General features: G+C 39.7%; 1 protein-coding gene across 1 annotated transcript in view; it reads right to left on the bottom strand.

Annotated features, from left to right (window-relative positions):
- Nucleotides 1-1,688: 1,688 nt before the first annotated feature.
- Nucleotides 1,689-26,660, bottom strand: part of KLHDC10 (kelch domain containing 10) — a 52,524-nt gene continuing 27,552 nt past the window's right edge. Inside the window, exons 3-10 of the mRNA XM_021699436.1 lie at nucleotides 13,969-14,190; nucleotides 12,072-12,226; nucleotides 8,717-8,865; nucleotides 6,630-6,714; nucleotides 5,475-5,541; nucleotides 4,850-4,897; nucleotides 2,708-2,847; nucleotides 1,689-2,069 (exon numbers count right to left, since the gene is read on the bottom strand). Coding sequence (XP_021555111.1) covers nucleotides 1,860-2,069; nucleotides 2,708-2,847; nucleotides 4,850-4,897; nucleotides 5,475-5,541; nucleotides 6,630-6,714; nucleotides 8,717-8,865; nucleotides 12,072-12,226; nucleotides 13,969-14,190 — 1,076 coding nt within the window. The 3' untranslated portion in view covers nucleotides 1,689-1,859. The remainder of the gene's footprint in view (nucleotides 2,070-2,707; nucleotides 2,848-4,849; nucleotides 4,898-5,474; nucleotides 5,542-6,629; nucleotides 6,715-8,716; nucleotides 8,866-12,071; nucleotides 12,227-13,968; nucleotides 14,191-26,660) is intronic.

Raw genomic sequence — 26,660 nt, 5'->3', positions numbered from 1 at the left:
TGCCCCATACCCCTCAGTCCCCCAAAAGGACCCAAACTCACAGGTGAGTGCTACTCTTAAGACCTTGCAGACTATGGGCACCATGAACTCAACCCAACATGGATGGGATGTTCTAATAAGGCATGGAAGTTAAGACTCCAAGTCTAGAGACCACAGTTTTCTCTTCCCCAGAACTCAACAGTGGATGGTAACTTTTTAGCCACAACTCAAAGGTGATTTTAAATCCACACATGAGCTAAAGAGATCCCTTCTGGGAAGAAGGAAAAAAGAAGAGTAACTTTAAAAGCTAAATGGAAAAGAGGCACTTAAAGGAAAAAATGTGTCCCACATCTCCCACCTGAGCCTCCTGCTGTGAGGTGACCGGTGCGATGACCCGCACTGTGCCTTCCTGTACGCCTGCAGCACCTTGCGTACACCTGAGCACTGCCAACTGCTCACATCTCAGTGACTTGCTCAACTCCCTAGCAGCCTGATGGCAAAGAAGTGAAAATTCAGGTCACTCCTTTTTTAGAGTTAAAATACAAAACAAACAAACAAAACAGAACTAAAACTTCACACCAAAAAACTAACCATCCTCAGTTTCATTCTTTCCTCATGCTAGTTTTTAAAATGATACTTAGTTCATCGGGAAGGATGACCTGTGGCCTTCCCCCCCCCCAAGACCTTTTATCCAATAACTAGACAATTACTCACAGCACCATGCACATTAAAAGCAGACAAAAAGGGAGACAATAAGCTAAGGGAAAAATCAAGGGCCAGTTGGCTTTACCAGAGATAAAACCCGTTGCCTGAAAGAATGGCAGGTGCGTGGCCCGGTGTCAGAAAAGAAACAAGTTGTGAAGAGGAAGTGGCCAATATGACCGTTGGGGCTCACAGCCTGGTGCCGAGGCCCTCCCTGCCCTGCTCTTCTCTGGCCTCTCACAAGCTTACTTTATGTCCCAAGGCATTTATGCCCATATTTAGGGTCTACAAGTCCCCCCCATGAAGAAGTCAAAGAGATACTTGAAACCAGGAATAAGCACAGGAGAATTTCGAAACTGCCCAGAACGAAGAACTCTGACCACCATAAATTCCTTGATTTGAAACGTTCTTGGTGCCATCATTTCTAAGAGCAACAATAAACAGCACGACTACAACACACACATAAGCCTTGTGACGAGCCAAATCTAACCATTGCTGGCACCATAAGGATGAGAAAAGAAATCACTGATCAAGAGTTGCTGAGCTGCTTGACTTTCCTCCAAAGTCAAAGGATGGGTTTGGGTATCTATGCAGCAAGATGTCAACCAGTGCTGCCACCAGATTCAGCTACTCAATTAGAAGCATCTTGGAAAACAGCGAGTTAAACATCTAGGTTTGCATATAACCTGCACGATTCTCAAGGTTAGCCTTCTTGTTCTATCCTGAAACTTCTTATTGTTGTTGCTGGATTTAAATGTTTAAAATTTTTATTTTATTTTTATTTTTTTTGTCAATGATGCTGCTTTAATTTGTAGAGCATTGGCTGACATGGTCATGGTTTCAGAGTTCCTTTAAAAAATTCTTTATCTTATTGTGATTCACAACATTATTAAGGTACCTTCAGACTTCCCCTCAACTCCATCAAGGAAGAGGGAGTATGTGAGTATGTGTGTGCGTGTGTGTTGGGGCAGGAGGGAGAGAAGCAAAGAAAGAAGCACAAGGGAAAGTGAGATTTCCATAAACTTAAAACCAATTTACAGAAAGGCATCTGATGTATTTTCTGAATAAGGCCTTGATCAGGGTAACCAATCCTCTTTGTAGCATATTCTACACTGCCCATAAATAAAGGAGTCTCTTTAAATTAACATTTCCAGTATCAATGAACAGTCCAGAAATCCTCATTTCAAGCGCTCGATGAGTCCCTGTGTGAGTCCAAGGTGCAGAAGCTGTGTTCGGGAGAGGTTTGCTAGGTTAGGGAAGGCCGCAAGCAGCTTCTCCCATGCCAGTTCCAGCAGGCTAGGTACCACCAGCCAGATCTTAAACAATGACCCAGTCCGTTTGTTTTCATGGATGTTCACCACTCCTCCATGAATGTACATGCAACCAGCCTATGAACAAATGGCAGTCAAAAGAGGATAAATTCAAATGGGAAAGAAACAGATACTTAGGCTGAAGAGTCAGCAAAAAAACGCACAGTAGGCCAAATTGAGATGAGGTGAAGCAAAAAAGAATTTCTCACCGATCCCAACACACTGCAGAGATCAAGAAGGGTTTAAATAATGAATGAGTTACTAGGAGAAAACTGTAGCTTTGTTCTTTTTTTTTTTAACTTCAACAAACATTAAACTAACCGTATATTAAGTATTCACAGTGCCAAATACTGGGAATACAAAGATGAAAATAAAGGCCCTTGCCTTCGAGAAACTAGTGGGATCTTTAACCACAAGGCATCGTGGGGCTAGAGCTATTCCGCCCTCCCAGAACACAACTTCTCTGTCCCTGCCAGAGCCTGAATGGCCGCGCGCAGCCTTCCTTTTACAATTACGCTGCTCTTTTAAACTGGGTATGATGGCTTCTCTCGCCTTTTCTCAGAGGAAGGGCTAGCTTTGTTTTGAAGAAAGTTTTAGAAACACATTCTTAATCCAAGGTTGGTAATTTCAGAATCTTTTTTCTCTTGCTAATATTGCTAAAAGTATTTCCTTATCACCTGCAACTATGTAAGGAAGATATGAAAACAAAAACTTACCGGTGTAACAGCTGCACAGTGAAAGTAAACTGGCTCGGGCATAGTAGCTGGGAGCTTCACCCACTGAAAAGTCTGCAGATTCAACTTCCAGATATCTCCCAGGATCACTTCTCCGTTATAGCCCCCACAAATAAACACATCTCGAGAAAAGAGAGACCCCAGGTCACACAAAAGAAAAGAGCTACGGCTATAGCATGTTTTGTAGTAGATCCCCTGGCTAGCTGACATGGGACCGGTTCTGTGGATTGCCCCCTACCACAGACGGCTGTAGCTGGGCAGTCCTCTCCTGCTGCTGTCCTATCCCTCAGTAAAGTATAGACACTATTTTGGGATCTTTGCTAGGACTTGGGATGCAAGTCTCTAAGGAGGCTTCATGTCTGGGTCCTCAAATTCAAATACCTACAGGTGCCAGGCACAGGAAGTGAATGAACAAGAAGGTCCAGGGAAAATAAACAAACAGGAGTGCACTGCTCTAAAGGAGATGGTGATGCAGCTCCAGCTGATCGATAATATGCAGAACTTAAGGTCCACAACTGCCAGATCTTCTGATTTTTCCAGAGGAGCTGGAAATCTGGATTTTTTTTTTTCCCCTCAGGGAGACATTTTGATTTTTAAGTGTTATCCGCTAATCCAAAAATTTTTAATACATATATGAGCCAAACAAAACGTAACTGCAGGCCACCAGTTTGCAAATTCTTTCAAATAATGTTCTAGAAAGGATGAAATTCGTCTGCCCATACAGACAAATATCCTCTATGCAGACATGTAACCTGAGGAGAAACATTCACTGCAATGTTCAGCTTGGGGGACACAAAAGTGGTTCGTCCAAGCTTTCTTCAGCCAAAGGAGGACAGTGTGAAGCCCCATTTGATCTATACAGTTTTTTAAGTTCTTTCAACCTTCCCCCAAATCAAAAGTTTTTCATCACGGTTGTTGTTTTGTTTTTGTAAAGTTAGATAGTGGTAACTGGTCAACTTGTAACATTCAAACGAAATGCCCCAAACTAAGGCTGAATTCCACCAGTACAGTGCCTGGCCTCAATGAATCAAATGAGTAGATGTCTTCATTCAGGTCTAGATCAAGCTTAAGCCAATACTTAATTAAACTGTAAAATACACTGGAAACGTTTTTGGCTAAGATTCAAGAAAAGTTCAGCTCCAAAGCAAAGTACAGCTTTGCTTCTTCAAGAGGCAAGCTGAACAATCCCACTATCTATACATCTTATGCAGAAAGCAGAAGCATAATAAAAAGCACTTCTGTACTGGAGATGGCAGCATAACCCTAGTTAAATCCCAACTAAACTGCTGAAAGGATATGGGCTATGAAACTCATTTATACACACCTTCCTCCCAGGAAAAATGGAAGGTGGTGTACCAAACTATAAATAAGCTGTAAATTAAAAGACAGGAGGGCTGTCCAAAGAAGAGTCATTTATCACACTCGGATGAAGTAGTCGCAGCTGGTTTTGGAAGCCATACAATGGCTCTCTTGTAATATAGCCAAAGAATGAGCAAAGAGTCCTATTTGGGGGCGCCTGGGTGGCTCAGTCGTTAAGCGTCTGCCTTCAGCTCAGGTCATGATCCCAGGGTCCTGGGATTGAGCCCCGCATCGGGCTCTCTGCTCAGCGGGGAGCCTGCTTCTCCCTCTCCCACTCTGCCTGCTTGTGTTCCCTCTCTCACTGTCTCTCTCTGTCAAATAAATAAATAATAAAAATCTTAAAAAAAAAAAAAGAGTCCTATTTGGCATCAGAGCACAGAATAAACTTTATGAAATATCACTCTGAAGGAGTTATTGTAATTTTAAAACTATGTCCACCGGGGTCTCGATTATATGTCAAGATTATCAGTATTACCCACCATAACCACAGATATCTGTTGGGGTGGGGTGTTGAAAGGTCAGGCTGTATAATAAAAGTTTATTTATCACCAAACTCTGAGTTCTCTGGTAACTGAGGGAACCCAAACACCCCACCCGTGTACTTGATGAAAACCACTGAAAGAAGCATAACTTCATGGACTTCCCTTTAAGTTTAAACTACAAGGAACAGATTCTTCTCAAAATTATGCCTTTACGTATATATAAAGACATTCTCAGCATATACAATTACAAAAATGGAACTAGAATGTTCTTTAGAAACCTTACCATTTTTTATTTGGACACAACTGTGACATCTTCGGGCTGCAGGGAAACCTGCCAAATACATAATAAACACAGAAATTCCATTATTTACAGAAAGACTAAGACTAACGCTGATGTGCCACGGTGAGAGACATACTATGAATAACTCACTTAAAACAATCCCATTGTTGCATTAAGCAAACATTGACTAGTCCTTCCAATCCTTCCTTATTTCACACTAAAATAAAGCCATCTGAGTCTCACTGTAACTGTACAGTGTTCAGGTGCCAGGGGAACAAAAAGGGGTGGGAGGGGCAGGGGTTACTAGTAGCTTTCCCAAGCCCTTTTACCCACAAAAGACAGGTGGATCTTGATTCAAGTGTCTGCTTCCTAACCCACCTGGCTATGTGGCTCTGTCTGATGCCACATTTCCCAGCTTCCACAGAACTCAACAATCCCCATTAAAAGTCTCTGCACAATTATAGAGGAAGAATAATAATTGGACTAAGGAATAAAAATAATTTATAACACCAGCACAACAGATATTTCACTTGTCATATAACTCAATAAAAGTACTTTTTCCCCTCCAAAACAAGTAAAAATTAAAATATATTTATTAAAGATAAATGAATCGATATTTTAAATTTACCTATTTTTTCATGGGGTTTTGTGGCAATTTCCTCCCATGCATTTGTTTCAAGGTTGTAGGCATGGATCTTGGGGAGAAAAAAAAAAAAAGAAGATACACACATGTAAATAATTTTAGCTAGCCTGAAAACTGGATTTTTTAACAACGGCCTATACAAACATGTACTCTTGGTTAAAAAGTCTTCGTTTCTTTTGCCTTCCTCCAATCTCCCCTAATTCTAAAATTAGAACGCAAAACATTAAATGAAGCAGTTGAAAGATAAACAGATACAGGATTCCAATTTTTTTTAAATCACAGGAAAAAAAACAAAAAACTTGAAATTCTGCAACTGCCACATTTTTAACAATGAACATTTATCATTTTTATACCAGAAAAAAGTAAGTGTTGATAAGAAAATACGAGAACACAGTTTTGACAAAACTTGAAAAAGACCAATAAGGTTCCAAAGCAGCCCAGGAGCTCTGTAGCCTAATCTAGATTTCTCCTGGGAGATGTGGATTTAGCAATGCCACAGAAATGGATGAATAAAAACCCTTCAGAGCACAGCTTCCTAAAGATGCATAGCCCTAAACGTGACTTGTTCTTTTTAGATATACAGCACTGACGATGACAGAGATGTGACATCCCTAGCATCATGGTTCCAGTTCTCATCAGTTTTTCCATTCGAGCTACTATACCTTCCTTTTAGTCACTTTCCTCACCCAGCTTATGCCGGGGATAATTTTCATGTATTTTCAATGTGTGATCAATATAATGGTCAGCTGGAAAGTGCATCAGGGCACAGAGTTTGGCCATATGTTATAAAAAGCATATAACACAAAATAGGTGTTAATGAAGAACCTGTTCAAAAATTCAAGTATCTAGGGGGGCGCCTGGGTGGCTCAGTCGTTAAGCGTCTGCCTTCGGCTCAGGTCATGATCCCAGGGTCCTGGGATCGAGCCCCACATCAGGCTCCATGCTCAGCGGGAAGCCTGCTTCTCCCTCTCCCACTCCCCCTGCTTGTGTTCCCTCTCTCGCTGTCTCTCTCTGTCAAGTAAATAAATAAAATCTTAAAAAAAAAAAAAATTCAAATATCTATAGTAACAGAATTGTCTTACTTAGTATGAAACATGCCTCTCTCCTTGTTATTATTATCATTATTATTTTTAAATATACCTTGTTTAAGGAATAAGCTGTCCAGGAAGTACCACCTCCCAAGATGTAAATCCTCTGCCCATCATGTGCAATTTCATGTCTGTACCTGAAAACATACATAAAACCCGTTTATAATGAAGTGAAAAATGATCTACCTAAGATTTAGCTGCAAGGCTTTTTATTGGATAATTATTTATAGTAATAAATTACTAGAGATAACCTAAGTGTTTAACAATAGTGAATTGGTTAAACGAATTACAGAATATACATAAAATGGATTAGTGTGCAACCAATAAGAATGTAGGCAGAGAAGACAGTTAATATACTGAGAACTTCTTTTCATGTCATTAACTGAAAAAAAAAAAAAAGTTATGTAAGAGCAGATAGGCTCTAATCCCATGAAAACTTTATAGATACACAAATATGCACAGAAAATGACTACAGAGATATGTCTAAAATGTTAACCCTGGTTATCTCTAGATTTAGGTTTTATTTTTTTATTTTCTTCATTTTGCTTATTTGTCTTTTCCAGATTTTCTATAATCTTTTTGTGATAACTCTGTATAAGGGGGGACATTATTACAGAGTTTTTAAAAAGTAATCTGTCTACATTTTATCAGAAACCCTACACTACTGGTTTTCAAATTAAGATACTTATTTAGGAGTGCCTGGGTGACTCAGTTGGTTAAGCAACTGCCTTCGGCTCAGGTCATGATCCTGGAGTCCTGGGATCAAGTCCTGCATTGGGCTCCCTGCTCGGCAGGGAGTCTGCTTCTCCCTCTGACCCTACCCCCTCTCATGCTCTCTCTCAAATAAATAAAATCTTTAAAAAAAAAAAGATATTTAATAGACACAAAGATATCAGAAAAATTCTGCTACATAGAACTGTGAATATAATGTGAAACACCTACCAGAACTCTTATCCAAGCAGTCTAGCTAGAAGCTGAAACAATTTATAATATGTCCATAAAATGATTCAAGAAGGCAACCATGTGAAAATGCTTTGAAAACTTAATCTAGTTCCTCCTTTCCCTGAAGGCCCTGGTGCTGATAAAATACATTACATCAAAATTATTCCAGCAGCAGCCCACCTCCCAAGTCCTCACATGGTAGCTCTGCAATCATCAGCCTACTGACATACTACAATAAAGACTAAGTCTTCCTGGGGCGCCTGGGTGGCTCAGTCGTTAAGCGTCTGCCTTCGGCTCAGGTCATGATCCCAGGGTCCTGGGATCGAGCCCCGCATCGGGCTCTCTGCTTGGCGGGAAGCCTGCTTCTCCCTCTTCCATTCCCCCCTGCTTGTGTTCCCTCTCTCGCTGTCTCTCTCTCTGTCAAAATAAATAAATAAAAAATCTTACAAAAAAAAAAAAAAGACTAAGTCTTCCTTAGCTAACCTCTGTGCCATTTTGTTTAAAGGAAACAAAGAGATAACTGGATTCATCTAAACAAAGTGAATAAAAAAGTATTTAGTATCTTTGCTTTTAAACTGGAGGGGGAAAAAAGTAAGTATTTCACAGAGTTTAATTCTAAGAGGCAACTCCTAGCAGGAAAGAAAAGTGAAAGGCCTAGGACTACTCCCAGAAGGCCGCTGGGGAGCACCATGTGATGTTTGCGTGCTTAACAGGGCACTTAAAATGAATGTCCTCCCTCCCTCCCATCCACCCATCCGATCAATATTCACTGAGTACCACTGTGGGAATTGAGTGCCACAGGCACTCTGGGGTAAACAGCTGCAAGCAAATGAGCCAAAGAATCCCAATATGCAAGTTAAGAAGGGATATCAAAAAGTAACTAGAAAGTAACTGTTTTGTCTGTAATATGATATTTAATTACATTTGCTACCATTGGTTTCTTCTTCAAAGTGTTACTATCTTCCTAATGCAGAAAAAAAGAGATATAAAAGGAAATAACATGAGAAAAAAATCTTAAGGGGGGAAATATCATTCCTTAACCAGAAGACCTTTCTTTAACGCTGAACTGGGATCTACCAGCCAGTTGGCTATTCTAACCAGGCTATAAGAGTTTTCTTCAAACCGTATTACCAATATTCTGAAAAAAGTCAAATCTTAGCAAGAAAGAATAAATATGCTTTGATCCTAGAACCTCACCTCTCTTCTGGCAGATCACAAGATAGGTTGTTTGGTTTCAGTTGTGTCCACTCTCTGGTATTGAGATCTAATTTGTGCAGGTCTGTGCTGTAAATATAGCCAGTTGTCCCTCCAAAAACATAAAGGGAGCCATTGATGATCGCCATGGCCTGGATAGCAAGGAAAGGTGAACACCATTGACTCATTAACACCTGATTAAAGAATATAAACTTATTAAATACCCCAAAATCAGACTTCATGAAATTCTCTTGTACTTTTTAACCTTCTAAAATATCAGACCTTTAAAAGATTAAAGATTTTAGGGGCACCTGGGTGGCTCAGTCGGTTGAGCTTCTGACTCTTGATTTCGGCTCATTCCTGTCATAGGCATGGGATCAAGCTCCACGTCACTGTGCTCCCCACTCAGCGGGGAGTCTGCTTGTCCCTCTCCCTCTGCTCCTCCCCCCACTTGCATTCTTTCTCTCTCTCTCTCTCTCAAATAAATGAATAATAAATAAAATCTTTAAAAAATATACTTAAAAATAAATAAATAAATAAAAGATAAAAGATTTTACAGAACACAGAGACTGTCTTTAGAATGTTACACGCAAACAATGAATCATGGAACACTCCATCAAAAACTAATGATGTAGGGGCGCCTGGGTGGCTCAGTTGGTTAAGCGACTGCCTTCGGCTCAGGTCATGATCCTGGAGTCCCGGGATCGAGTCCCGCATCGGGCTCTCTGCTCGGCGGGGAGTCTGCTTCTCCCTCTGACCCTCCCCCCTCTCATGTGCTCTCTCTCATTCTCTCTCTCTCAAATAAATAAATAAAATCTTTAAAAAAACAAACAAAAAAAACTAATGATGTAATGTATGGTGATTAACATAACATAATAATAATAATAAAAAAAAAAAAAACGAAAGGTAAAGCTTTGAGGTGCCTGGGTGGTGCAGTCGGTTAAGCGTCCCACTCTTGGTTTTGGCTGAGGTCGTGATCTCAGGGTTGTTAGATTGAGCCCCGAGTTGGGCTGCTCAGCATGGAGTCTGCTTAAGACTCTCTCCCTCTCCCTCTGCCCCTTCCCCACCACGTGCGCTCTCTCTATCTAAAAAATAAATAAATAAATCTTTAAAAAAAAAGAAAGGTAAAGCTTTGCTCAACTGGAAAGCAGTTCTCCCTAAATAGGCAAGAAGCCTGGGTATTGCTTAGGGGGTCCCAGCCAACCAAAGAATGCATACATCATGGACATGAGCATTTCCATACAAAGCTGCTTCTCTTTCTAAGCAGTGTGAAGAAAAACACTCTCAGGAAGAAGAAGCAGATGTGAAAATAAGCCACCAGAACCCCTTAAGTAACATGTCTAAAGTTGGCAGTCCTAAAAACTTCCCATTTTCCACCAGACTCCCTTCAGCATAAGTTCCGCTTTTGTTAATGGTCATTTCTCAGAGTTTTAATGCCTCCTCTGGTGGAATACAGAGTTATCCAGTATGTACCTCTACACACAGCTCAGGAGGTACTTATCAGTAATAATGCTGGCCAGTGGAAAAAGAAGCTAAAGTTGTTTTAACCTTAGCCCATTATTCTCAAAGGGTCTCTGATGTTGGTGGGTTGCTCCCTATCTTTTTGGATCTTTTCAAACCTAAGGTTTGAAGCACTGGAACCTAACTAGAAACTACTCTCCACATAATCTGTGTTTTAGCTCAGATTAGTCTGTATAAAAGTCCCTTCCAAGTGCAGAGATCATCTACTCTACTACTTAGGTCAGTAAGCTCTCCAAAGAATCATATCATTTTAGGGGCGCCTGGGTGGCTCAGTTGGTTAAGCGACTGCCTTCGGCTCAGGTCATGATCCGGAGTCCCGGGATCGAGTCCCGCATCGGGCTCCCTGCTCGGCAGGGAGTCTGCTTCTCCCTCTGCCCCTCCCCCCTCTCATGTGCTCTCTCTCTCTCATTCTCTCTCTGTCAAATAATAAATAAAATCTTTAAAAAAAAAAGAATCATATCATTTTAGAGATGACAGCACCCTGACCGTATGTTGAGCCCAAACTCTACTGGGAATGGGAGTGGAGATGGGTGGGTCCTGACATTTAAAAATACTTCTGTATAGGGAGCCTGGGTGGCTCAGTTGGTTAAGCAACTGCCTTCGGCTCAGGTCATGATCCTGGAGTCCCGGGATCGAGTCCCGCATCGGGCTCCCTGCTCGGCAGGGAGTCTGCTTCTCCCTCTTCCACTCCCCGTTTGTGTTCCCTCTCTCGCTGTGTCTTTCTCTGTCAAATAAATAAATAAAATCTTTAAAAAAAAAAAATACTTCTGTATAGGGGCACCCGGGTGGCTCAGTCGGTTAAGCGCGTGCCTTCAGCTCAGGTCATGATCTCAGGGTCCTGGGATCGAGCCCTGCATCAGGCTCCCTGCTCAGCAGAGAGTCTGCTTCTCCCTCTGCCCCTCCCCCTGCTCATGCTCACCTTCTCTCTCTCTCTCATAAATAAATAAAATCTTAAAAAACAAAACAAAAAAACCCTTCTGTATAGATCTAGGTCATGATCTCAAATTGGATTAGAAATAAAGAATGAGAAAAAAAGGAAAGGACATAAATAACCAGATTTGCAAATTACGATTTCACATCAGAACTGAAAAATCAGGGGCGCCTGGGTGGCTCAGTCGTTAAGCATCTGCCTTCGGCTTGGGTCATGGTCCCAGCATCCTGGGATCGAGCCCCGCATCGGGCTCTCTGCTCCACAGGAAGCTTGCTTCTCCCTCTCCCACTCCCCCTGCTTGTGTTCCTGCTCTCGCTATCTCTCTCTCTGTCAAATAAATAAATAAAATCTTTAAAAAAAAAAAAAAACTGAAAAATCAGAGGGCACCTGGGTGGCTCAGTCAGTTGAGTGCCTGGCTCTTGGTTTTAACTCAGGTCATGGTCTCAGGGTCTTGAGATCAAGCCCTGTGTGGGGCTCCACACTCAGTGGGGAGTCTGCAGGAGGATTCTCTTTCTCCCTCTGCCCTCCCCCCACTCATGAGTGTGCTCTCTTTCAAATAAATAAATCTTTAAAAAAAAAAAAAAAGAACCCTGGGCACTTGGGTGGCTCAGGTGGTTAAGCATCTGCCTTTGGCTCAGGTCATGGGATCCTGGGATCTAGCCCCCTTTCGGGCTCCCCACTCAGCGGGGAGTCTGCTCCTCCCTCTGCCTCTGCCCCGCCCCCTGACTCATGATCTCTCTCTTCTCTCAATAAATAAAATCCTTTTTGAAATATGAACTGAAAAATCAAATATTAAACAGTGAATTCACTCTCTGTTTAAAAAAGTGGAAACAAATATTCTGACACTGTCCCCAGAACTAGAAAAATCGGCACTAATACATCCACCATGATTGCCCAGATTGGTACCTGTCCATATATACGACTGGGTTTCTTCCCCCGACAGCTGAGTAAAGCCCATCTCTTATACTTCACGTTACACACGTGGACGTCATTGCCGTTGCTCTCACCAAACGGGATGCCTGTACCTCCAAATACCAACAGGTTGTTTCCATGTAGCACAACTGGGGAAGGAGACGCACATTTCCATTATGTACTGGCTACCTGCAGTATGTTCCCACATAAACCCAAAATAACTGAGAAACTAAAAGAGTGTCTGCTTTAACGCTCTCAGAAGATAACTCAAACCACTGACATACAACTACTACAAAGTTCTGCAGAAAAAGGTTTAATTCACACTATGTGCACTAGACCATATAGTTAGCTCTAGCTCATTGTTAGGTATGTGACATGTATTCAGTACATATTTGTGGAGGTCATGAAGGACTGTGCTCTAACAATACTAAATGACATGAACTACGGTACACCACTGCCGCTGAAGACAGTTCAAGTAGGCAGTAAAGAAGAGGAAAATGAAGTACCATCTTAGCCTCAGCAAAGACCCAGCACGACTCCGGATGAAGGGATAAAAGGATCATTCTGTTTTTGCCGGGGGAATGAATGATCTCTACATTTTAAATTATATTTCTGTCACCTTGATCCTCTACCAGATAAAAAGAAACACCAATATCCTGCTGGTAACTTTGGTGTTCTCTATATTTCTTCTGTTCCTGCCACCACACACACACACACACACACACACACACATGCACAGGCATGCACACATGCACATATATTCTTTCTCTAGTGACAAATACTCCTGAAATCGTGCTACTATATTATTTCAGTGGTATTTTTTTAAAGATTTTATTTATTTATTTGACAGAGAGAGAGACACAGCGAGAGAGGGAACACAAGCAGGGGGAGTGGGAGAGGGAGAAGCAGGCTTCCCGCAGAGCAGGGAGCCCGATGCGGGGCTCGATCCCAGGACCCTGGGATCATGACCTGAGCCTAAGGGAAGCGCCTAACGACTAAGCACCCAGGTGCTCCTCAATGGCATTTTTAAAAATTGATTCGGGGGGGGCGTCTGGGTGGCTCAGTCGGTTAAGTGTCTGCCTTCGGCTCAGATCATGATCTCAGGGCCCTGGGATCGAGCCCTGCATCGGGATCCCTGCTCAGCGGAAAGTTTGCTTCTCTCTCTGCCCTTCTCCCCCTCTCATTCTCTCTCTCTCTTTCTCTCAGATAAAAAATAAAATCTTCAAAAAAAATAAAAAAATAAAAATCGATTCTTCAGTTGATATAGTCTGAGAGTCAACATGGGCTCTGGAGCCAGCAAGAGCTAGGTTTCAATTCTCATATGACCTCAGTAAAGTTATCTAATCTCTCCAAATTAATCTTCACAACAACCCTATGAGGTAAAAACTAATACTATCTTCTCCATTTTTACAGAAGATGAAACAGAAGTGGAGAGTGGTTTAAATACTTGTTGAAGGTTTCCCAAAAAGAACCTTGCCAAGCTAGGATTTAATCCCAGGCAGTCTGGCTCCAGAGCCTGCACTCTTAGCTATTCCCTTAAGGCCTCTCTAATAGTCTCAGTTTCTCATTTGTACAATGGCAATAATTCTAGTATGTGCATCATAGAGATGTTGTGAGGTAAACGGATACTATGCGTGAAGTACTTTGTTCAAAAGCTATTATCGTCATTATAAACCCCCTCTCTTGATCCTCTACTACATTATACCTAAGTATACCTCCCAAGTGATTCTGAATCAGCATGCTACATTATTACCACAGTAAAAAGTCTATCCCTTAACAGGGTTTAATCATATTACAGTATTATTACAAATTATTAACAAGAAGCATGTGACACTGACCTGTCCTCACAAACATTTCATAAAGTCAAAAGTTCAGAACTGCCTGCACTCACGTGACATAGATGCCAATTCCCGGGGCATGTAGCCGTCCGTGCCCATCTGGTGCCATACTCCTGTAGCAAAATGATACCTCCAAAGCTCCCTGAAGAGAGGATAGTCTTCATTATCTGGCCCTCCAGATTCATCATAATCTGGGTTATAACCTCCAAACACATAGAGGTTGGTATTATCTGCCACGCAACGATGTCCACTTCGTGCTGGTGGAGGTCTGTGGCCTAGGAGAGAAGAAGACAGTTTTCCACAGATGGCCAAGCAGATTAAAAGCACAAACAAAATTCGGTCTCAATCATTTTAGCTTTAAAAGGGAATCAGGGAAAATTTATCACATGGATTTACTTTTTATTTGCTTAGGTTATTTTTACATTCACACACACTACTTAAGATTTTAAGGAGCTAGTCTCCATTTCTATTTCATATGACTACTTTCAGATTTTGGTAACTGTAAAAAAATTTTTTCCGAGGGAGGTAAAATAGCATTATAAACTCAAAAAATGGCTGACAACTTGAAATTTTCAAGAAAAGAAGGAGGAGGGGTTTAATAAGCCAAAAGCTAACAGGACAAATTTTCTTATTTCCTTAGAGGAGAACAAAAACACAGGCCAACTAAATTAAACTGAAAATATTAGAGAACTACATAAATATAATCACAAATGTGAATGAGTCATGTATAAATAAAAATACATACACATAAAACCTAAGATTTGTTCACAATATATAATTATACACTTAAAAAGAAAACTGGCTTTCAAAGAGTTATAGCAAAATTTAGAATTAAATACCACTCCAGACATTATGGCAGTTAAAAAATATCCTTACAGTTATCTCAAAGAGCATCTTTCATCCTACTAAGAGCTTTACTAAGAAAGCTATTTCTACAATTTATATTTGAAAGCTTTCTGAAGTTTAAAGTCCAACAACCAGTTCACTAAAAATTACTTCAAGATTATTTTAGAGTAAAAAACCCTAAAATTTTAGATTATTTCTATTATCCTTATAATTTTTTATACCCATCTACACAAACCCTTACATAGCTACAGAACCAAAGATGCTTAAATCCATACGGGGTGGAATAAGAAGCTACTATAGTTCTCTGTTACCCTAAAGAGTTATCTACTTTCTTCTGTTAGGAACAGATACTAGTATAATGTTAATTAATATTTAGGACGATGCTGGACACCTAAATATAAACGCTTATTACCAACCTAACATAGGCCTTATATATTTTCTTAATCAAAATCCCACTTCCTAGGGTATAATTTCAAATAAGAACAGAAAAGAAGTTGCATCTATCTAGAGAAACTAAAAAAACAAATAAACCATGAATCAATCACTGAATCCCTCAACTCTGACCTGTCAGTCCTGTCTGAGAATCTTTGATGGCTCCTTCCTGTTCAAGTACAGAGTCCTCAACCCGCAATTTAGAGCCCTTCACAACATAACTTTGGCCTGATCTCTCACACTCCTGCCTAAGTTTCTCTCTCTGTTTATAAAGCCAACTCCTTCCCTTGGCCCTTGGCCTGGTCTCCTACCCTTCAATGCCTACTTGTGGAAATGCCTCCGAGTCCAGCCCTTACAGTTTTCTCCTCAGTAAAACCCTAGGGCCCTTAAAGTTCAGTACCCTGTAATTCAAATAGGATATATAGACACAATAAGATTATTACACCGTAACTGTGTAAATACGTGCATATAAAATTAGGCAAACTATAATCAGAAAATTTACTCATGAGCTGTGATTTACCTCAACTGAAGAACTCAATTTCTCTTTCTAGGAATCTTGAAACACAGAAAGTGTGGTGTGGAAGAAAAAGCAAAGGCTCCTACAAATATCTAGATTTGAATCCAGGTTTTTTCTAACTGCTACCTTGAGCAAGTCACTGACCCTCACTGTATCTCAGCTTCCTCGTCTGTATAAGGGGATATTATTCCTGTACCTCACAGATTTTTCATACTTTATTAAAATGTTTATTGGTTTATATATGAATCTTTCCAAGTATCTGTGGAATATTTGAAGAAAGAGGAATGTACCTGCATTCACCTTTCTCGCACCAAGCCTAAGGCACACAAAAAACACTAAACAAAAGTTTATAAACTTAATTTTTCTCTACTCATTTTGTTAACATTTGTTTTTCTTTTCCAAATAGGTTATAAGCTCCTCAAGGGCAAAGATCATGTATAACAATTATCCTGTATTACCCATAACACCTAAAACAGTTGGAGCTATATAAAAGACACTACGAGTTTTATTGATTTTAACTTCAGGTCAAAGTAAACAGTGACAGGCATGATCAAAATAGTGTACAGCTCTCAATGGACTTTGATATCATTATACTTAAGAGATACACGATTTCAGGGGCAGGGGTTGGATTATGCAATGGTCTTCTCAAAACAGAAATGGTTCTAAAAATTAGACAAATTTAAAGAAAAAACATAACAGAGTTGCTGTGGCAATAGATGGGAACTCTAAGAATCTCTATAATGTCATTTGCTTTACTCCCTGGAGTCAACAGGTAATTTTTTAAAACTGCTTTTGGACAAATATGAAAAGACATACTGTATGTTCCAGGATTTTCTCTCAATGGCTGTAGAGCAGATATTCCATTATGAGTTAACTGACAACTATTTTTGTGACAAATGTAATTCAAACGGATTAAAGGTTGAGGAGTTAGTGAAAAGATGGTTTTATATTTATCCACTCATTCACTCATTAAGCCAAAAATATTACTGGATACTTGCTATGTACCAGGTACTGCAAAAGGTGCTGGGGATACGGTGATAGGACCACTACCATTTCTGTCCTCTAGAGCTTCTGGTCTAGTCCTGCACTGTCCAATGCAGTAGCCACTAGCCACATATTAATGCTGAGCACTTGAAATGAGGATGGTCCAAACTGAGATATGATTTCAGTGTAAAATACCCACTGGATTTCAAAGACTTAGTATCCAAAAATGAATGTAAAATTACTAACTTTTGTACTGAATGTATGTTGAAATGATATTTTTGATGTCCTGAGTTAAATAAAAGTATTAAAATTAATGCCACCTTTTACTTTTTTATTGTGACTACTAGAAATTTTTAAACTTGTGGCTTACATTTCTATTGAACAGGGCTGGTCTAACTCAATTGCTGGCTTTTGTAAGTAATTTAATTATCTATGCAAATTAAACTGTTGGGTAAAGAGCATCTGATCAATGTTTGATAAATATTAAACATGCTGTCAAGAAGTCTGATAGCTGGGAGTAAAGGGGTAACTCTTCTTTCTCTTTAGTCAGTAACTAGAGATTTCTTTGTACATACTTATAGCCCAAGAGTAACTAACATATCAGAAAGTCAAATTTTACCTTGAATAAATCATGGGAATTTGTCAGGGCTAATGCCATGGAGACTAAGCACTGATTTTCATTATGTGGGATATAGCACAGGCTCATCAGCCTTGACCAAAATAAAATTGGATTTTAGATTGTTAAATAGTTCTCTGAATCCTCCCCCAAATTCTCCATGTGCAGATCTCACTTTCCTAAAAATGGCTTGCTACTAATAAAATCACCCAGTGAATTAGGTTACCTGATTCAGGAACTTCCACTAGAAAATGTAAACAATTCAAACATAAAAAAAATCAAAAATTAAAACTGAACTTGCATGCAGAGGTGAACTCCCAATATCCAGAAGACAACATCCAGCTAAGGGAGTGTGTACCTATGATGTCTGAGCCATCTTCTCCTATGTGCTCACCTTGTCACAAACACTTGCTCTTTACCCCAGGGCAGAAGCCAGAGCTCATGGTAACCAGGGAAATGGGCTTTAGTTTCTAGCCCAAAGGAAGAAAGAAGCTGGCTGTCCAACATAAGGTAACATATGAGCAGGTGATTAGCCAATGTTTTCACCATTACAACATTGTAACAAAGCTTCCTTTACATATGTTCATATGCAAATGTCTGAGTACTTCTGGGTCAAAGGAATATATGCTTTAAACTGTTACAGATGCAATGTGATAGAACCATATTGCATAAGCTGATAGAGCAAAAATGCATAAGCTGAATGTAATCATGAAAAAACATGAGACAAACACAAACTAAGGGACATTCTACAATATAACTAGTCTATAATGTTCAAAAATATCAGTGTCAAAGCTAAAGATATATGAAAACTGAATGCAACACATGATTTGGGGTTTTCTTTTACTACAAAGGACATCATTAGAATAACTGGCAAAATCTGAAAGTAAGGTCTGTAAATTAGATACTAGTGTTAATTTTATCCATTACTTATGGCGTTAATAGTGTTAATTTCTTATTTTGGGTACTAGTTCTGCAGTCAAAAAGAGTATTTGTTTTTCAAGAACAGACACTAAAGTATTTAGGAGTAATGTGGCATCATGTCTGGAGCTTAACCTCAAAGAGTTCAAACAAAAACAATATGCATGTGCATATGTATACGTGTGTTATATATAGAGAGAAAGAGGGGGTGAAAGGGAAGAGGAGAGGCAAGAGAAGAGAGGGACCAGGATCAAGCAAATGTGATCAAATGTTAACATTTGGGGAATCTGGGCGAATGGTATAGAATTTTTTACCATTCTTGTAGCTTCTCTGTTGAGTCTGAAATTATGTCATGAAGGAACAATCTCTAGCCATTTATCCTCATCTTTTTTGATAGCCATTAGCATAGTTTCATTGTTTTCCTCTTGTTTTTTATTTCTAGGTACTTTATAATTTTCCATGTAATGGTGAATGGATATCTCTTTATTTTATTTTCTAATTGGTTGTTGTTAATATAGAGAGAAGTAATTTATCTTTGCAAGTTCAAATTTTATCCAGCCAACTGTCTGAATTCTGGTATTAGTTATCATTAATTATCTCGAATTTTATACTAGACAATCATGTACACGTTATTAATGACAACTGTCAGCTCTTTCTTTCCAATATATGTACCTTTTATTTTTTTCCTTGTCTTCTACAGTACTGGCTGAAACCTCCAGAACAAGGTTGAAGAGTGGAGAGGATACTGAGCATTTTTGTCTTATTTTTACTTTAATGAGGATATTGGTAATGTTTCACCATTATATATAATATTTGCAATTGGTTTCTTATAGATAGCCTATCAATAAAATAAATTTTCCTTTATTCTTGGATGCCTGCAAATTTTTTCCTTACCAGGAATGGGTATGGTTTTTTTTTAAATAAAATTTTTATTGAACTGTAACATACAGAAAATTGCATATAAGAGTACAGCTTGATGCATTTTAACAAAACGAACACACTGAGTATCAAATTTTATTAGACACTTTTTTTGATAGCAAGAAAATCTTGATTTTTCCACTTTTCTGATTTTATTAAAATAATTAAGCTTTCTTATTTTTCTTTCCTTTTCTCCTAGAAGACCCACATCCTATTACCTCTAATATTTTTTTAAAACCCATAAACTCGGGGCGCCTGGGTGGCTCAGTCAGTTAAACGGCCGACTCTTCAACTCAGGTCATGATCTCAGGGCCCTGGGATCAAGCCTGGCTTCCCAGCTCCTCACTCAGCATGGGGTCCACCTGAGGATTCTCTGCCCCTCTGCTGTTGGCATGCACACGTGCCTTCCCTCTCTCTAATAAATTTTTAAAAACCATAAATTTTTGTTTTCCTAACAATATTAAGAATAAACCACATACAGGGGCAACTGGGTGACTCAGTCCATTAAGCGACTGACTTGTGATTTCCGCTTAGGTCATGATCTCACGGTGGTGAAATCGATCCCCGCGTGGGACTCCGTGCTCGACTGTGGAGCCTGGTTAAGATTCTCTCTCTCCCTCCACCCCTTCCCACCCTCCCCCCCCAGGCTCCGGAGCACACTCGCTAGCGCTCTCTCTCTCTCAGTAAACAAACAAACCACACACGGAAAAAAACTTAGCTATTAACAGTGATTACTTCTGGAGAGGGGAATAAGGTGAAGAATAAAGATGTGAAGCAGGACCTTTGCTTTTTTAATTTAACATTATTGTGAAATATAACACATGTATAGGAACACATATAACTATAAATGTACAGCTTAACAAATTATCAAAAGGTTATCATCACTCAGGTCAAAATACTGAATAGTGTCAGCACCCAGATGCCCCCTTACCTGCTCCTTTTGGTCACAACTCCCTCCGTCCACCTCCTTCACTTCTAGAGGAAACGTACTTCCTATTTTTATGGCAATCATAAAACTTGCTTTCTTTTAATAGCTTTATTATACCTAATATGCATCCCTAAACAGTATTGTTTATTTTGGCCTAGTTTTGTTTTGTTTTAATTTATTTGACAGAGACAGCGAGAGAGGGAACACAAGTAGGGGGAGTGGGAGAGGGAGAAGCAGGCTTCCCACTGAGCAGGGAGCCCAATGATGCGGGGCTCGATCCCAGGACACCGAGATCACGACCTGAGCTAAAGGCAGACACTTAACAACTGAGCCACCCAGACGCCCCTATTTTGGCCTAGTTTTGAAGTGTATTTTAGTAGAATGATATAGTATGTATTCTTTCTGGGCTCTTTCATTCATAATTGTTTCTGAGATTCATTCACGTTGTTTGGGGTGAAGTAGTCTGTTCATTTCCATTGTCAAATAGTATTTCTTGGGACGCCTGGGTGTCTCAGTCAGTTAAGCATCTGCCTTTGGCTCAGGCCATGATCCCAGGGTCCTGGGATTGAGTCCCACATCAGGCTCCTTGCTCAGCTGGGAGCCTGCTTCTCCCTCTGTCTGCCACTCCCCCTGCTTGTGCTTACGCTCTTCTGACAAATAAATAAATAAAACCTTTAAAAAAAAAACAAATAGTATTTCTTTGTACGAATATATACCACGATTTATCCACTCTACATTGAGTGAATAGACGTTTGGGTTGTTTCAAATTAGTGGCTCTTAATGCTGCTATAAACATTTTTGTACATGTTTTCAGGTGCACGGGGACCCCCATTTGTTGGTTATAAATCTAGAAATGTAATTTCTGGGCCCCAATATATGGAAATCTTTACCTTTGCTAGGTAAGGTCAAACTGTTTACAAAATACTTATTATTGGTATTGTCAGTCTTTTAAATTTAGCAATTCTCCACTTTATTTATTTTTAAAGATTTTGTTTATTTGAGAGAAAATGAGATAGGGAGAGAGCATGAGAGGGGGGAGGGTCAGAGGGAGAAGCAGACTCCCTGCTGAGCAGGGAGCCCGATGCGGGACTCGATCCTGGGACTCCAGGATCATGACCTGAGCCAAAGGCAGTCGCTTAACCAACTGAGCCACCCAGGTGCCCCTAAATTTAGCAATTCTTATCAGTTTGTAGACCTATTTCATTGTGGTTTTAATAGGCATTTGTCTCATTACTAATGAGATTGGGCACCTTTTCCTGTTTATTGGCCAACTAGTTTTTTCTTTTGAGAAATGTCTGCTCAAGCCTTTAATACGTTCTTCTATTGAGATGTCTGTTTTTTTCTTACCAATCTGTTCAAATTTGTTATATATGCTTGAGATAAGGATATTCATTTTTCATCCTATGTATTTCCGTATTATTTTAATTTAATTTAATTTAATTTATTTATTTTAAAGATTTTATTTATTTATGTGACAGAGAGAGACACAGCGAGAGAGGGAACACAAGCAGGGGGAGTGGGAGAGGGAGAAGCAGACTTCCCGCTGAGCAGGGAGCCCGATGCGGGGCTCGATCCCAGGACCCTGGGATCATGACCTGAGCCGAAGGCAGACGCTTAACGACTGAGCCACCCAGGCGCCCCCGTATTATTTGAATTTTAATAAGCCCATATTACACCTGTAAATTCTGGAACAAAAAATTAGACGATGTTAAGCAGTTTTACTTTCTCCCTACCCCCAATTTGTTTAAATCATCTGAAATGTTATAGAATGTTACTTATATCTATATATATACACATATACACACACATACATACACATATGTATTTATATTATTCTGTATTTTTAGTTACAGAATGTTATATATATAAAACATATATACACATATACACACATTTATCTTATTCTGTATTTTCATAAATCTTTTCTTAACAATTAAACTTGGCTTCACAGTCCCTTTATTTGGACGTAGTTCTTAAGTTTTACTGGTTTCTTTACACACTGTTGCTTCCTATATCCCAATCTCCCTCTTTCTTGGATTTGTTTTCATTTTACTGGGAGTATCTCTTCAAAGTAATTTTGTCAAAAAGGGTATGTGTTGTAAAGTTTCAGACTTCTCATTTATTTTTACCCCCACTTAAACATTAGTGAGGCTCGGTACAGAGTTCTGTTCAAAATAATTTTCTCTCAGAACACTGAAGGTACTTATCGTAGCAAATCATGTTGCAGGTAAGAAATCCAACACCAGGGGCGCCTGGGTGGCTCAGTTGGTTAAGCGACTGCCTTCAGCTCAGGTCATGATCCCAGGGTCCTGGGATCGAGTCCCGCATCGCGCTCCCTGCTCTGCGAGGAGCCTGCTTCTCCCTCTCCCACTCCCCCTGCTTGTGTTCCCTCTCTCGCTGTGTCTCTCTCTGTCAAATAAATAAATAAAATCTTTAAAAAAAAAAAAGAAATCCAACACCAGTCTGATTCTTAGTCTTGCTCTAAGACTAAGAAAATATACACTATTTCCTGTCTCTGGAATCATAAGGAGTTCAGCAATGTATAGATACATGTTTTTGTTTTTGTGTTCTCCTGCCTGTTCCTTGGTGGGCCCTTTACACTTGAAAAGTCAGAGTCTTTCTTAAGTATAGGGAAATATTCTGTATTTCTTTATTTTCTCTCTTCCACTGTCTGATCTTTCCTTCTGTAACTCTACAAAATCGATACTGGATCACTCAGATTTATCCTCAAAGTATGAATTTCTCTCATGTATTTTCTCTTTTGGTCTTCTTGCATTATGGTCTCTATATTGCTTTTTTATTTTCATAAAAATTGGTCTTAAGCTTGTCTTTTAACACTCCAACTGCATTTTTATGTCAGCAATCAAGACTTCAACACAGAACTAATTCTTTAATCATTCATTTTTCTCCTCAGCAGCTAGTTTTTTATTTATAGACCCAATTCACTCTTGACTCTGAGGAAATCTATGATCAGATCTTCCCAAAGTTCCATTCTGCCTCCTCATTATCTCTGTTTCCACCACGTCAGGTGTTTCACTTGTTCATCTTAGTCATCCTCTTTCAAGTCTAATCTCCCTCAAATGTCTGATGGGCCTTGATCACCTATTTATATTAATAAATGAAGGACTACATTGGTCAGTGATTGTGAGAGACATGGGTTTCCTCGATAGTTGTAGTACTTTGTCTTCAAACCTCCAAATGGGAGGTCTCACTCACTGTGGGACTCTGCAGGTAAGTGGTACACTGACAGACAGGTTGCCCTTTAGAAGTAGAGAAAAGGTAAGTAGCTTTGCCTTGGTATTGCCAGAATGAGAAAGGCCGTATTTTGATGGTATGGTCCTTTAATGTACATCACACCTTGACAGAGCTCCCTTTCTTTTCCTGTCCCTGTTCCACCTCCCTCATCCAAAGCTTTGCTTTGTGCCCCCACTCTCTCTCCAATCCCAGTCCATACGAACATACCCTGCTCAACCTTCCCCAAAGCAAATCCCCTAACTCCGCCTGAGGAGCTGTCCTCATAGCTTTATCCTAGAACTAATGCTGTTGCCAGAGCTCTTAATATGAAGAGAGAGAAGTAAGGGAAATAACTATTTTGGAGGAAGTCCCTTAATTATTTGCTTTGATGTTCCATTTTTCCTACACCTGCTCCCTACTCCCATACTTGCTGACGCTGGGCTTGGAGTTTCAGGAAAGATGCCTTACCAAGAATTCTCGGACTTGCAGCGTGCAGCACAAGCACCTATTTTGGGTTCCATTTTATTCTGTTCTGGTTTCTCAATCAATATAATTCCAACTGCTTTCTATTACCCTGAAATTCCTTAGACTTTCTGGCATTATAAAATAACAATGAAAACAGCTAAGATTAATTCAACATTGGCTAAACGTAAAAACTCAAAGTGCTCTGCACATAATCTCTCTTTTTTTTTTTTAACCATTTTTTTTTAAAGATTTTATTCATTTATTTGACAGAGAGATAGCGAGAGCAGGAACACAAGCAGGGGGAGCGAGGGAGAGGGAGAAGCGGGCTCCCCGCTCAGCAGGGAGCCCGATGTGGGGCTCAATCCCAGGACCCTGGGATCATGACCTGAGCTGAAGGCAGACGCTTAACGACTGAGCCACCCAGGCACCCCACATAATCTCTCTCTTGATCTCACAATAACCCTAGGAGGTAGGTACTACTATCATCATCTTCATTTTACAGAGGAGGAAATTGAAGACCAAAAAAAAAAAAAAAAAAGAGTAAGGAACTTGCCCAAAGTCACACAGTTGGTAAATGGTAGAGCCTGGATTCAGACATAGATAATCTGGCTTCAAAGCCTTCCTTTTCTACAATAAGGATTTGTTCTTTTTCCTAGGTCTGTTTTGTCTTTTGCAATGATATTAAGAAGCATGGAAATGTAAATGGGTACATTTAGGCCATCATTTTGTAATGGAAACCCATTGTTTTTATTATACCAGTATTGTTTCACACCACACTTTTAATTGGTAGAGATATCTTTATGAAAAAATGCAGGATCTAGTAAAGGAATCCAGTGACAGAAAATGAGCCCTTTGAAACTGTTTAAACCAGAATCAACAGAGGTAATGTACAGGATTCCCAAAATGAGAGGCTTGAAAGTGGCAATTTCAAAAGCACAGGTTTTTTTTAATCTAAGAAAACAATAAACAACAGCATGTTTGTGTTCTCAACAACTCAATAGTTTACTGTCACACCACCAGAGGGAAGTTGAGAACGTATGAAAATTTTAGTCCCCTCTTATTCCCTGACAGTGGCCTTTTTAATAATTCAGTTGGACTGAAATACACATGATATATCTACCACATGCACTGTGCTACAGACTGGAGATAAAGAAATGAAAGGCACTGTCCCACTACTCCTGCCCTTACAGAGCTTACAGTCTAACGGCAGGCACAGTCAAGGAAAGCAGTGACTATAATTCAGTGTGATAAGTGCTATGATACAGGCAGGTACACGGAGGGTGGCATCAGAACAGGGATAGGCCTTCCAAGGAGCTGTCCCTGGAAATAACCCTTATGCTGAGGGTTCAAGGTTACACTATTACTGGTTTGGGGAGATTATAAACTGAACGTATCATCTTTTCTCTCAAATCTGCCCCACTATCGACCTGTATAACACATATAAAGAGCACAATGGTCCACACAGAAACCTCCTCTTCAGTATTCGTCAAATCAATCAAGTCCCATCAAATTCTTCTTCCTTATATTTCAAATCAATTCCCTACTCTCTGCTCTTATTACAACTACCTTCACTGCAGGCTCTATCACTTCTCACCTTGATAACTATAATAACCTCATAACTGGTCTTTCAGTTAAATCTCTTCACTGGTTAAAAAAACAAAGTGATTTTGAAAACTCCCCTTGGGTGGTACCCCCACTTGATCTGGGCCTTCTCCAGCTTCTTCTCTCCATACTCTTTCCCACTGTGCTAAACTCCCTACAGTTCTCTGAGAGTCTATGCTCTGTTTTGCCTAACTGCCTTTACTTAAGCTGTGTGGTCCTCATGATTTGAGATGTTCTAACTCTCCCTTGCTCATTAACACCTACTCAGCCTTTAAGTACATCTCTTCTGAAGTTATCCTGATGGCCACTCTTCTCCTTGCTCCCCACAAGCTGAGTCAGGTACCTCTTCTGTGTAATCCCATGCCATCCTACCTCATCAGCACTTATCACAAAGAATTACACTCAAATTATTTTTTGTAATTGTTTCTTTATCTGACTCTCTATTATCTAGATATTGAGCTAGTACACTGCCTGTTACCCAGGAGGCAATCAAGAAATACTAAAAGAATGAAAGAATGAACGAACGAACGAAGAGAACTAAGTCTGTGAAAGCTGATGAGAGAACCAAAGGAGATAATGGAGAGAAGGACAGAACATTGGAGCAATACCCACCTCTAGTGGGTACGAAGAAAGAAGCTAGTGAGGGAAACAGAATGAACAATCAAAGAGAAGAAGAAAACATCTAGGATTGTACAGTAAAGTAACCCAAAAGAAGAGGAAAATTTAAGAGGGTGCAGGTGGTCAACAGCATCAAACACTACGAACAGGTCAAAGAAGGCGAGAACTAAGACAAGACCACTGACTTAGAGGCAGTCACTGGTGACTGATGATGGTGATGCTGGGTTTCCTCCCGCCTCCCTCAGCACTGACAGAGACATCTTGCTCAGCCATGGTTGGAGGCAAGTTAGGGCTTACAAAATAATCAAAGGTGTGCAACTTACCTGTGCTAATCTCTTTTTGCCATCATTAAAAAATTGAAAAAACAGAATATTCAAAGAAAATAAAATCTCACCATCCAGATATGATGTTATTTCATTGCTTCCTTTGTTTTACATTTATGATTGTACAAAATTGGTATATTAAATTCTATGTGCTAATTAAACAATTTCTTAATTGTACTTAAATTTAGTCAGCCCAAGTTAGCTTTCTCATTGTAAAACAATAAATTAGCATTCTAGTTTATAAATAGAAAAGAAATGTTATAGAATTTGATGTGCCTGCTTGGCCATGTATGCACAACGGTTCATGTCACATAATATTAAAATTATATCTTCTTAATTTGTAT

This window comes from Neomonachus schauinslandi, chromosome 12 (assembly GCF_002201575.2).
Source record: "Neomonachus schauinslandi chromosome 12, ASM220157v2, whole genome shotgun sequence".
NCBI classification, from domain to species: domain Eukaryota; kingdom Metazoa; phylum Chordata; class Mammalia; order Carnivora; family Phocidae; genus Neomonachus; species Neomonachus schauinslandi.
This window is presented reverse-complemented; position numbering and strand designations above follow the sequence as displayed.